The sequence below is a fragment of the Eubalaena glacialis genome, chromosome 20 (genome assembly GCF_028564815.1).
Source record: "Eubalaena glacialis isolate mEubGla1 chromosome 20, mEubGla1.1.hap2.+ XY, whole genome shotgun sequence".
NCBI classification, from domain to species: domain Eukaryota; kingdom Metazoa; phylum Chordata; class Mammalia; order Artiodactyla; family Balaenidae; genus Eubalaena; species Eubalaena glacialis.
In genome coordinates this window covers 19892226-19906404 of record NC_083735.1, presented here as the reverse complement: position 1 = coordinate 19906404, position 14179 = coordinate 19892226, and the positions used below count along the sequence as shown (strand labels likewise).

Below are 14179 nucleotides of genomic sequence, written 5' to 3'. Positions count from 1 at the left end.
CTTATTTTGATATTTAATTGTATGTGGTTTGGGTGGTATTTTGCATAAATTTGTGAAATTTTATGTAAGATTCAGTGTAAGTTTTACTTAACCTTTATGCTGTTTTGGGGGGATATAAGGCCTTTAAGGGGGTAAGTAAGGTTAAATGAGATCATTAAGAATGGGACCCTAACCCAATGGGACTCACGTCCTGCTTCCTATAAGGATACCAGTCCTATTGGAATTTGTCGTGATTACATCATCATCGCTAACATTGAGTCCTTATAAGTCCAAGGACTCTTCTAAGTACTTCATGTGTTTTCTTTCATTTAGCTTCATAACAATCCAAAGAGAAATATGTTGTTTTTATCTCTGTTTCATAGATGAGGAAATTAAGGTATGGAGAGGTTAACATCACTTGTCCAAGGTTAGAGTTAGTATATGGAGATAATAAAATAAAATGGTGATAGAATTTGAGCTCAGCTGTCTGGCTTCTTGATCCCTGCTTGTACCCTGCAGTTATTAATTTCTTGTATTTATCACTACTTGATCATGCCTTTCAAATGTAAAACTTAGTGCCATACCCAGCATTGATTAGTTTGGGTATCTTGGTCTATTTTATTTTTCTCACATGTGACACTCTGGTGCAGTTCTTTACCACGTCATGGAAAAGTATTTAGTTCTGTAAAGACTCAAGCTAATTGTAAATGGTCCATTAGTGAGTGTTTCTGCTTACTTGCTTCCAGATTGATAATTCATTTTTCTTTGACAGTTTCTAGTTAAATAGGATAAATTCTCTCTTTTTGCCTTCAATACCCTTTACCTTTGGGCTTTCCTATTAGTATTCTTCATTTATTTTTTCCTTATAAATTTATTTTACCTTTTGGGCATGTTTCCTTTTGTCCATCTATTCAGGAAGTGTTATTGAATTGGTAAGAAAAACATACATAGTTCTTCCCCATAAGGAGCTTATAGACTAGGGAGCTAATAATATAAAAATAAAGAAAAACACATAAACATAAGTGTGTAATTTCAAATAACCTTGTAAAGGTAAATTACAGTGCTATAACATCCAAATATTTTTTCATGTAATTTATAGGTCTGTGTAGAATCTCAGGAGACTTGGCCTTAGAGATCATCCAATGGAAGTGCTATATATATAGCATTTGGTATATACATGAATATATATATTAATAATTGTACATTAATGTATTAATGAATATATATGTTCACTCAGTATATACATGAATCCTCTCTGCCATCTTAGAAAACAGTCACCCAGGTCCAGTCTGATTGCTAGAGCAGAGGCTTCAAGCCCAAACGTCTACCCTGGCTAGGCCTGGAAGCTGAATGAGGGAAACCAGTTACATGAGTTTAGTTTCATTATGGGATCTTTGTTTATGTACATACTTAGTATATTAAAAACATTAGTTCTTCACTGGAATAATTAAATATGTTCCCTCCTATCTTTATTAGAACAAAATCTTTCTCGGTCTTTTTTAAAAAAATAAATATTTAATGGAAACACTCAAATTTCACTTTTTTCCTAACTGCTGTAAGAAACAAAATCAGCAGAATGCCATGCAGCTGACCGTTGGTTTCACTGGCATGGGTGGGGCTACAGCGGACTGGACAGGACCAGCCGACCCAGTGAGGGAGATGCATCTCAGCTCTCTCTCTAGTGAAGAAATGCAGGCCAGTGGAGCTAGAGCTGTTTTTCAAGTAGAGACCCAAATAATGAATTTTTATATGAAATTTTTCTATCTTTAAAACGTTGGCAGCTAATTCGGATTAAAGAAAACCAAAGAAAATTGTGGGACAAAGTAATTCTTCCTTTGTGCTAGGTACTGACTGTATAGGCTGCCAGTATATAAACATATAGATATACTGTTAGATATAATTGTTGAGTTCTTTTATATGCTTTAAACATTTTTTTTTAACTTTGGCATAGATATGAGAGTTGAAGTCAAGATTGTTTTTAATTGAAAAATTTCCTCAGGTTAATTTTGAATCAGCAGAATTCCAAACACAGCACTGCTTTGTTTATCCAAAACCTAGCCCCTGGCTTAGCAATGGGAGTTTTCATTTTAAAATGCAGAAGTGCATAAAAGTTATAGCTGCTAATGATTTTTATGGGGAATTATAATCTACAAAAATAGGGAAGTGTATATTTTGTTTTACTTGGGAACTACTAAAAGATTCTTAATGCGTATGTTTTCTTTCTTGCTAACTACCGGATCACATTTTGTTGAAGTGCTCTCTCTAAACTGATGTCTTAAAGCACTGTCAGTCGACACTGTCACTGTGGTGTCTGGATATGATATTAAGAACAAGTGCAGAAATTTGACGATCTCTGGCTTGTTGGAGACTTGTTTGGAAAGTAAATTATATGTGATTCCCGTGTGATGGCTGAGGCTAAGTGTCTGACAGCAGGCCAACAAGTTAATGATGTGTTAGAAGGCGCTCTGCACTAGCAATCAGGAGTGTGTTGTACCCTGCTTTGTGTAGCCTTGGGAATTTGTACATTTTAATTACGATGAAAGCTTTGAGTTATATTTTTTTAACTCTAAAATTCTAGGATGTGAAGTCTTAAGCGTGGAGTTTCTGATTGTTCTAATGCAGGGACTTCCTCTCCCTGAATCTTACATTTACATATTGGCTGTCGCTATCTCTCGTGCATCTGTCAGGAAACACGTGAACAAAGTGTGGAGGGGGAGAAAGCACAGGGAAGAGAGGAATTGGTGACTGTGTTTTGTTCAATTTAATAAAAATTACTAAATGTCCGTAACATGCAGGCCCACAGCTGGTACTGCTGTATCTTTACCTTGATGACAGCAAGCATGAGCTCATGTTTGTTGTTACTTCAATTTGCTTTCTATTCTCATTATTGGGGAATGCTGAACTATATATTGGAAGTCAGGGCCAAAAATCTCTTTGCCTTTCATTTGAAACATTTTTCATAATTCTTGGGCAGCAAGAATTTAATCTGTATGTATGTTTTGCAGTTTACTCCTCAATGCAAATTAACCTCATATTTGTTTTTAGATATTATATTGTTTATAATAGTGTTTTATTCAGTATACTTTTCAAATGGAGCTTGCCTTTAGAAAATAGTTATGCGATATAACCATTTTGAGACAGTTGAAATAATAGAGGAGTTGAACAAAAGTCTTTAAAGTTTTAACAGAGAAGTCAATATACTTGAAATTAATTACATGATATATTTATATCTTTCATCAAATGCCGGTCCTTTTTCTTTAATAACTGCTTGCTTAAGAAGTGAAAACAGTCCATGTACCACCAAATTACAGTGTTTCTATTTTGCACTTTGAATCATTTCATTCTTTAGTTGTAGATCTCTAGAAAATAAAGAAGGAAATGGCCGATGAAATAGATGATGCAGCTGAGAATATGAATGATGTATGTTAAATGTGAAGGTTCAGCAAGCTTGGCCTAATTCCTAAGTTCTTTTCTATTCAACAATATATTAAGATGAATAAAAACAGTAGTTAAGCTCTGGAAAGCCACTTGGATTTTCGTAATAAACGCTATCTTTCCAAAATTCATGCAGGAAAAAACCCCATAAAATGTCAGATGAAGGATATATAAAGATTGCTGGGATATTGTATTTAGTATGTTTTATCTCATGTTTTACAGCTCAACATGAACTCTGCTCCTACATTTATGCATTTTCCTCCAAAAGGCAGACCCAAGAGAGCGGATACTTTTGACCTTCAAAGAATTGGATTTGCAGCTGAGCAACTAGCAAAGTGGATTGCTGACAGAACGGATGTTCATGTATGTTCTTATTCCCTACCAGTTTTAGTAATAGGTTAATTAGCGTGGTTTGGTAGAACATTGTAATAAGGCCACAGGATTTTTTTTTTTTTTTCAATTTCTCTATAGAACATTTCTCCTTGCTTCAAGAAAACTGCATCTGATAGCTGTAAGTTAAACTTTGAGTTAGGTGAATTTAAATGGTTTTTAAAATAATGGTTCTTAAAATATCAGGGAACCATTAATACGTAAGTTAGGCACAAAGTAATTTCACAGGCTAAAAAATATACTGACTGTTGCTCAGCGGTCTTAGTAATCAAAGAAATTCTAATTAAAAAGCCAGTTGTATAATTTTTATCTATCCTTTGAGCAAATAAAAATGGGATAATACCCACTTTTTCATGAGCCATGTGAGAAAATGCCACTGACATATACTGTGCTTGGGACTATAAATTGGTGTAACTATTCTAATGGTATGTGTCATGTCTTTATTTTATGGAATTTAACTTAATAACTCCACTTGTAGGAATTTAACTTAAGGATATAATCAGGAATGATTTAAATTCTTAACCATAGGAAGAAAATTTTAAACGTTCATTTTAATGGAAAAAATCGTAAAGAAATCAAATGTGTAAAAATAAGAGACTTGATTAAATGTGCCAGAGTCTAGACGGTGGTTTGCAAGAATATTTGATGTAGAAAGAAGCTTAAGGTATAACAAGTGAAAAAGTAGGTTAGAAAAATAGTATTTATAGTATGACTCAGAAAAGCATAAATATGAGTGTAGATGTATAGACAGTTTATTCAGCAAGTGAATGAACAAAAATGTGGACGATAGTTCATGTCTGTGTGGAGCGCTTAATGCCACCAGAATGTTCTGCAGTGAACGGTTATAACCAGCTACTTTAAAATTATATTTACCTTAGAAGTAATACAGAAACATTGAATTTTACCATAAGGTGTAAACACATTTATTCTCAGTCTCTCATATTATATGAGAGAGAGAAAGACGTCTCTCATATTATACTACCATCATTGTAAATAAAATAATATAGGTATTAATGATATTTCAGTGGCTAAACTTACTTCCTAACTCATCATTATTTTTGGAAATGTTTTGGCAGATACTCAGCTCTACAGTGTATCATTTATTTGGTACAAAATATTAAAGGTAATATGGAAAAGTACTATTAATTCTTTATAAGAAATACTAAATTTTAATCAGAAATGATTCTAACCTATTATCATACTTACACATTGTTAGTAGATATTTTTTTTTTTTTTACAAATGTGGATCTATTTGTAAATAATTTCAAATTAAAAAGTTCCACAAATGAAAATAGTATAAATAGTTTCAGTGTATACCCTTTATCAGGATTCACATCGTGTTGACTTTTTACAGCTTTTGCTTTGCCATTCTCATTCTCTTACCTCTCCCCCACGCTGTCTCTCCACACATACTTACACACCCACACACAGTCTTTTTCTGAACCATTTTAAGGTGCATTGCATTTCCTAAGAAATACATGAAGATGGTACGGTTATCACCTTCACAGATTTACATTGGTATAATATTTCTATTTGAGCTATGGTACATATTCTAGCTTTGTCAGTTGACCTAATACTATCCTTTAATAATATTTTCCCACCTTCAGTACAAGATCCAGTCTAGAGTTAGGTATTACATTTACTTGTCCTTTATCCTTGCTTAACCTGGAACACCTGGAACATTTCCATAACTTATCTTTGTCTTTTAAAAACATTGACATCTTGAAGAATATAATCCTCTCCCACTTTTTGAACTGAATGATCCTCATTTGATTTGCCTGATGTTTGTTTTTGACTGGATTCTGCTAATGCATTCTTGACCACAATACCACAGAGGTCATGTTTTGTTCTAACTACATGTATAGCCCATGATGCCCTCTGTCCCTCATTGGTGATGTTAATTTTGAACATCTTACCAAGGTGTCTTTCATTTCTCCATTATATAATTACTATTCTTCCCCCCCCTTTCTAATTAGTAAGCTATCTATGTGGAGACACCTTAAGATCATGCAAAGATCCTACTCCTCATCAAAGTTTTGTCAATATTTAGCATCCATTGATGATCCTTGCCTGATCCAGATTTTATCATGATGGTTGCAAAATGATGGTGTTCCAGTTCTAGCACTTTGTCCATATTTCTAGTTGGCTCATAGCATTCTACTGTAAGCAAGAGTCCTCCCCTCTTTATCACTTACTCATTGGTACAGACTCATGAATTGCTTTTTTTTTTCCTCCAGTGGTTTGTAAGTTATTACTGTGCTTAAATGTTTTGGTGCCAGAATTGTTCTAGATTTGACTAGTGGGTGTCCCTTCATGCCGGCTTCCCTGTCCTTGTAACATGTCTCCATCATTTTCTTTTAAACACTTTCTTACTTTCTGACATAATATGTTTCAGGATCATCTTGTATCTACACATATATTCTACCCAGTGCTCAGTTAGCCATCTCTCCTAGGAGCCTTGGTTTCCTCTCATGGGGAATGTTATTGGAACCAAGATCTGTGAAATCGTGTTTATGATTTTCATACAGCTACTTTAAAAAAAATAGTCTCTGTGCTTTGATAGGCACGATCAAAAACTGAAAAGACAACCCAAGAATGGGAGAAGTGTTTGCAAATCATTTTTCTTATGAGGGACTTATATCTAGTATATATGTAGGACTCTTATAACTGATAAAAAGACCACCCAATTAAAAAGCGGGCAAAGGATGTGAATAGACATTTCTTCAAGGAAAGTATACAAGTGGCCAATAAGTACAAAAAAGATGCTCAACATCATTAGTTATCAGCAAAATGCAAATCAAACCCACAGTGAGATACCACTTCACACCCACTAGGGTGGCTAGAATCAAGAAATGAGGTCATAAGCATTGGCAAGTAAGTGGAGAAATAGGAACCCACATACACCACTGGTGGGAATGCAAAATAGTGCAGCCACTTTGGTAAACAGTTTGACGATTCCTCAAACCATTAAACATAGAGTTTCTATGTGACCCAGCAATCCCCCTCCTAGGTATATACCTGAGAGAAATGAAAATATGCACCTACACAAGAACGTGTACAAGAATGTTTATAGCAGCATTATTCATAATAGCCACAAGGTGGAAACAACCCAAATACCCATCAACTGATTAACTGATTAATGGATAAACAGAATGTGATATCCATACAATGGAATATTCAGCCATAAAAAAGGAATGAAGCAGTGGCACATTTTCCAACAAGGATGAGCCTTGAAAAGATGATGCTAAGTGAAAGAAGCCAGTTACAAAAGACTACATATTATATGAAATTCCAGAATAGGGAAATGTATAGAGACAGACAGTAGATTTATTAGTGGTTGCTTAAGGTTGGAGGGTGAGAGGAGTAAGGGAGTGAATGCTAAAGGGTATGGGATTTCCTTTTGAAGTGATTCAAATGTTCTGATACTGACTGTGGTGATGGTTGCACATATCTGTGAATATGCTAAAAAAAAAAATTGGATCGTGCACTTTCAAAGGGTGGATTGTATGGTATATGGATTATAGCTCAATAAAGCTATTTACAAAAACCTTTTAAAAAGTTCCAATTTGAAATAATACAAGTATTATACCCCCCATCTCACCTCGACTTTTTACCAGATGATCCCATGTTCCATGGGTGAACCAGAACAGCTCTGGGATGAATATAAGTAGGTTTTGCATATATTTAACTGTATTCACCTAAAAGCACCTGAAGAGCAAGTCGTGTTACATAGCCATGATGTTTTAAGGCATGTATTTTTTGACTCATAAACAGCAAAAGGAATGTTATTTCCAGGTATGAAAAGTAAGGTGACACCTTGCTGAATTATTTGTGTTAAAGACTGGAAGGACCAGAATATGGTCCAGCGAAAAAGAGTAATACTTTCCTTTAACTTTAAAAACTTTCATTGTATTCTTGCAGATTCGTGTCTTCAGACCACCCAACTACTCTGGCACCATTGCTTTGGCCTTGTTAGTGTCACTTGTGGGTGGTTTGCTCTATTTAAGAAGGAACAACTTGGAGTTCATCTATAACAAGACTGGTTGGGCCATGGTATCTCTGGTATGTTAACACATTTACCCTATTTCTTTGTGTAATGGTATAAGTTGTATAATATTAACAAAATTAGCCAGATTATTATTACTATAATGGAAATCAAGTCTGGATGAGAGGAATTAGCTCTTTAGGACTTAAGGTGATATAATTTAAGTTCACTGTTAGCCTAGACTGTGCTCCCTCCCTTCTACTTTTCACTATTAAAATGTAATGTCTTTCCATGTGTACTTGGCATATTACAAGTGCTAAATGAATGTATGTTGAATACATTTAGAAATATACTAAGAATTAGTAGTTTGGAGACTCTTACAAACTGAAGCAGTTGGAAATGTACTCATTCAGTTGTTTTTTTCCAGCAACTCTTTTCTATGTGCCTGATGTTTATTAGGTACTGGAGGTATAAAGGTAAGACGTAGACCCTACCTGTACGTAATTCATCGTGGGGATACAAACTAATCAGAAGACAAATACAGTGTAATGTTACGCATGCTGTGATGGAGGTAAGCACAAAATATCATAGGAAGGTCATAGGAAGGTCACCTAATCTTGAGTGATGAAGGTCATGACAGGCTTCCTAGAGTGTGTGACATCATTTATGTTTTAGAATGATCACTTTGGTAGCAGTGGGCAATCAATTGAAGGGTAAATCTGGGATTGGGAAACTTGGTTAGGATACTATTAGGAGAATCCAGGTGAACATGATCCTATTTCAGTTTGTACTAAAAGGATTTTTCTTCCCTTTATGATTGTGCTAAATTAAAAAAAAAAAATTAGCTAATAAAATGGAAATGTAAACAGTATATAAATAAAATATATTCAGTGATATATCTGATACTTAATAGTTATACTAATTAAAAATATTGGTGTAAAATAATATAAATGGTAGCATAATATCTATATTATGCAAATAGACTTAAATTCTTACTAGAAAATGGAGCTTTCCTAATTATAGTGGGTTAATATTTTTCTCTTTGCTTTTTATAGTTTAAAGACATATGACTGTTTAAAGCAAAATATGACATTGCATTGATGGATTGGTGGGTTTGTTGTGTGTGTGTGCATGACAATAGCATGTTAAAGGATAAATTGAGCTATGTTGTTGAAAAGTGCCTATATTTTACCCGATGTGGTTCAATATCAACTTTAAATTGATTAGGGTGAGTTTAAGATACATATTGTAATCCTCAGAGGAACAATTGAAAACATAATACAAAGAGATTAGCTGGAAAGCTAAGATAGTGATTAAAACGGAATACTAAAAATATGTATGTATAATTAACACAAAGGAGGAATGAAAGGAGGAACAGAGGAATAAAACACAAGAAACCCAGTACAATTTAAAAAATGACCTAAATACTATCATATCAGTCATATCATATCAATATACTTATGTACTTTAAATATAAACAGATTTAGTACCTTGATCAAAGGACAGAAATTGTCAGTTTGGATCAAAATGCAATAGCAGACTATGTGCTATCACATAGAATATGTAAAGGATTATTGCTACTCAGTTATAAGACAGAAATCATGGTTTTAAAAAATGACACTCTGTTTATAGGTAAGATGGCATTATGCATATGCCAACCTTTTTCTCCTGGTGATATAACTATAAAACCTGGAGAGAATGCAAGGCTCAAGTATTTGATGTTTTTAAAAAGTGTCAGCAGGTAGATCAGGTAAGAACATCAGCTTTCAAAATGACATCTAATTAGAAGATGTTGAGGGTTGATAATTTTTTGTTTACTATTTTGGTTTTTCTTGACTTAAACTCAGTTCAGCTTGAAAGTTGAAAGTGAGCCATGTGGAGCAAAGATATCTAGAAGGTATCTCTGGTTCTGGCTCAAGGAGCAGTAAAGGGAATCTATAAAGCTCATCAACAAAATGAAAAGATTTTGGTGTCATATTCAAAACATTGCTGTGAAGACTAATGTCAAGGAGCCTTTTCCCTGTATTTCTTCTAGGAGTTTTACAGTTTCAGGTCTTATATTTAAATCTTTAATCCATTTTGAGTTGATTTTTGTGAGTGGTATAAGATAGGAAGTAGTTATTCACATTATTTTGTATGTGAATATCCACTTTTCCCAGCACTGTTTATTGAAGGGACTGTCCTTTCCCTGATGTATATTCTTTGTTTTCTTGTCAAATATTTCTTGATGGCATATGCATTGGTTATTTGTGAGCTCTCAATTCTATTCCATTGGTTTATGTGATTTTTATGGCAGTACCATTCTGTTTTGATTACTGTAGCTATGTTATATAGTTTGATTTCAGGAAATGTGATGCTTCTGGCTTTGGTTTTTTTTTTTTCCTCAGGATTGCTTTGGCTATCTGGGATCATTTTGTGGTTTGTATTGTTTTTTCTATTTCTGTAAAAAATGCCATTGGAATTTTGATAGTGATTGCATTGAATCTGTAGATGGCTTTGGGTAGTGTGGACATATTAACAATATTAATTCTTCCAATCTAGGTAGTTGGATATCTATAGTTGGACACAAGATACTTCCCATTTGTTTTCTTTAATTTCTTTCATGAACGTCATGTACAGATCTTTCACCTCCTTAATAAAATGCTTAGGAATGAATTTAACTGTTTTTGATGCTGTTGTAAATGGGATTGTTTTATTTCTTTTTCGGATAATTTATTATTAGTGTAGAAATGCAACTGAGTTCTGTATGCTGATTTTGTGTTTTGTTTTTATTTATTTTTGGCTGTGTTGGGTCTTCGTTGCTGCGTGTGGGCTTTCTTCGCTAATCTTCGTTGTGCGGGCTTCTCATTGCAGTGGCTTCTCTTTGTTGTGGAGCATGGGCTCTAGGCGCATGGGCTTCAGTAGTCGTGGCACACGGGCCCAGCAGTGGCACAGGGGCTTAGTTGCTCCATGGCATGTGGGATCTCCCTGGACTAGGACCCAAACCCATGTCCCCTGCATTGGCAGGCAGATTCTTAACCACTGCGCCACCAGGGAAGTCCTTGGAAGTCCTTGTATGTTGATTTTGAATCCTGCAACTTTAGTGAAGAAATCAGTGATTAGTTCAAACCCTTTTTTGGTGGAGTCTTTAGGACTTTCTGTGTATAAGATCATATCATCTGCAAACAGAGACAGTTTCACTTCTTTTCTGATTTGAATATCCACTATTTCTTCTTCTTGCCTAATTGCTCTAGATAGGACTTCAGTACTATGTTGAATAAGGTTGATGATAGGACACCCTTTCTTGTTCCTGATCTTAGAGGACATGATGTTAGTTGGGAGCTTATTGTATCTGGCTTTTATCATGTTGTTGTACATTCTTTCTATACCCAATTTATTGAGTTTTTATCATGAAAGGATGTGGAATTTTGTCAAATGCTTTTTCTATATCAACATTAATGATCATGTGATTTTTATTCTTCATTTTGTTCATTGATATATCTCAATGATTGATTTGCAGATGTTGAATTGTCTTTACATCCCAGGGATAAATCCTACTTGTTAATGGTGTATGATTCTTTTAATGTGCTGTTGAGTTTGGTTTACTGTATTTTGTTGAGAATTTTTCATGTATATTCAGCAGGGATATTGATCTGTAGTTTTATCTTTTCATATCGGTGTAATGCTGGCCTCATACAATGAGTTTGGGAATGTTCCCTCTTTAATTTTTTGGAAGACTTTGATAAGGATTGGTATTAATTCTTCTTTAAATATGTGGTAGTATTTGCCAGGGAAACCATCTGGTCTTGGGCTTTTCTTTGTTAGGAGGTCATTAATTACTGATTCAATCTCCTTACTTGTTATAAGTCTGTTCAAATTTTCTATTTCTTCACGATTCAGTCTTGATAGGTTTGTGTTTCAAGGGTTTATCTGTTTCTTCTCGGTTATCCAATTTGTTGGCATACAGTTGTTCATGGTAGTCTCTTATAATCCTTTGTATTTCTGTAGTATGAGTTTAATGTCTCCTCTTTCATTTTATTCATTTACCTTGTCACTTGCAATCATTTTTTCCTTCACGTCTATTTTGTTTGATGAATGTATAGCTACTCTATTTTTTCTTATTTTTTTTGGTTTCCACTTGTGTGAAATATCTTTTTCCATCCCTTTTTTTGAAATTATTTGTCTCCTTGAAGCTGAAGTGAGTTTCTTGAGGGCAGCATATAGTTACGTCTTCCTTTTTTATCCAGTCATTCACTCTATGCCTTTTGTTTGGATAAATTAATCCATTTATATTTAAAGTAACTTTTTTTAAAAAAATTTATTTATTTATTTATTTTTGGCTGTGTTGGGTCTTCGTTTCTGTGTGAGGGCTTTCTCTAGTTGCGGCAAGCGGGGGCCACTCTTCATCACGGTGCGCAGGCCTTTCACTGTCGCGGCCTCTCTTGTTGCGGAGCACAGGCTCAGTAGTTGTGGCTCACGGGCGTAGTTGCTCTGTGGCATGTGGGATCTTCCCAGACCAGGGCTCGAACCCGTGTCCCCTGCATTGGCAGGCAGATTCTCAACCACTGCGCCACCAGGGAAGCCCCTTAAAGTAACTTTTGATAGGTAAGGACTTACTAATGTTATCTTATTAATTGTTTTCTGGCTGTTTTGTAGTTCCCTTGTTTCTTTCTTCTTCTCTTGTTATCTTCATTTATGAATTGATGATTTTTTGTAGTGGTATGCTTTGATTCACTTCTCCTTTTCTTTTGTGCATCTGCTGTAGTTTTTCTTAGTGGTTACCATGAGGCTTTACATAAAACATCTTATAATAGTCTCTTTTACCTTGATAACTTAACTTTGATTGTATACAAAAACTACCTTTTATTCTCCCCACACACATTTTATGTTTTTGATGTCACAATTTTACTTTTTTATAGCTGTTGTTTTTATTTAATTTTTGTTCTAGATTTAAGTCATTAACATAGTACCATGTTTTAGTACAGTTTTAGAGTATTCTGAATTTGACTATATACTTGCCTTTACCAGTGTGTTTAGCATGAAGAATGTTTTTCAGTATTTCTTGTAAGGCAAATTGATTGGTGATGAACTTCTTACCTTTTGTTTGTCTGGGAAAGTGTTTATTTGTCCTTCATCTCTGAAGGACAGCTTTGCCAGGTAAAGTTTTCTTGGTTGGCATTTTTTTTTTTCTTGTAGCATTTTTAATGCTTCATTCCACTCTCTCCTGGCTTGTAAGGTTTCTGCTGAGAAATACACTGATAGCCGTAAGGGGTTTTCCTTGTATATGAGGGATTTTTTTTTTTTTTCTTTTGCTGCTTTTAAAGTTCTCTCTTTGTCTTTGATTTTAGACAGTTTTACTATAGTGTATCTTGGAGGAGATGATTTAGGCTGGGAGAACAGTATTTTGCAAAGTGGAGAAAATAAATTAGGGCAAGATTGTTCACATTTGTCTTTAGCAAATATGCTTAGAGAGTAGTTTTGAAAATAACAAGTCTACTTTTTAGTAACTTTACTGCTGTTAAAAACTATCTTTTTTCCCTCAATTTTAATTACATCAGGAAGGGACATTCCCTAGGGATAACGTCTAATAAGCAAAGCAGTCCTTTGACTTCTTCCTATGTTTATAAAGACCTTTATGTAAATATACATATGTATACATATTTTTAAACTAAAACTTAAAAAAAAATGCATTGTTCAGTGACGGTTGTATTTGTTTCCTAATTGTGAAAATTCAGATTTAATTCTGTTTTGGGGGTTCTTTTCATCAGCCATTATTTCTTAAACTTTCTGCCCCTTTCTTCTTTTCTCCTGGGACTCCAGTAATGCAGGGATAGTTCCTTTTAGAGATATCCCATAGTTTATGTAGATTTTTGTCACTCTTTTCTATTCTTTTCTCTGTTCCCCCTGACTGGATAATTTCAAGTGATCTCTACTTTACAGATTCTTTCTTCCAGTTGATCCAATCTGATGTTGATATTCTCTATGGCATTTTTCATTTTATTTGTAATATTCTTCAGCTCCCAAATTTCTATTTGGCTCTTTTTTATGATTCCTATCTCTCTGTTAAACTTCTCATTTTGTATTATTTTCCTGATTTTATGGACTTATCTTTGTGTGTTTTCTTGTAGCTCATTGGCTGAGCTTCCTTAAAACAACTATTTTGAATTCTTTATTAGTTGGTCACTGGAAAATTGTTTTCCTTTGATGGTGTCATGTCCCTTGAAATTGAAGTCTTGCATTACTTTCTTCATATTTGAAGAAGTGTACCTCCTCCAAAATTAGGTGGCTTTGGGAGAGAAATTCCTTTCTTCAGTCATGTTAGGGACCCTGAGGCTTTCTCAAATCTTTTCTGTGGATAAGCCTGTTCCACACTTCTTGTTCCCTCTTGTGGGCATACTCAAGATTGTATCC

At 34.4% G+C, this 14179-nt stretch overlaps 1 protein-coding gene across 3 annotated transcripts in view; it reads left to right on the top strand.

Annotated features, from left to right (window-relative positions):
* The window catches only part of TUSC3 (tumor suppressor candidate 3), a 184893-nt gene that overhangs the window by 77620 nt on the left and 93094 nt on the right, over window positions 1-14179 (top strand). For all 3 annotated transcript variants that reach the window (XM_061177633.1, XM_061177632.1, XM_061177634.1), the window contains exons 4-5: window positions 3637-3777; window positions 7726-7866. In XM_061177633.1, the coding sequence (XP_061033616.1) occupies window positions 3637-3777; window positions 7726-7866 (282 nt within the window). The remainder of the gene's footprint in view (window positions 1-3636; window positions 3778-7725; window positions 7867-14179) is intronic.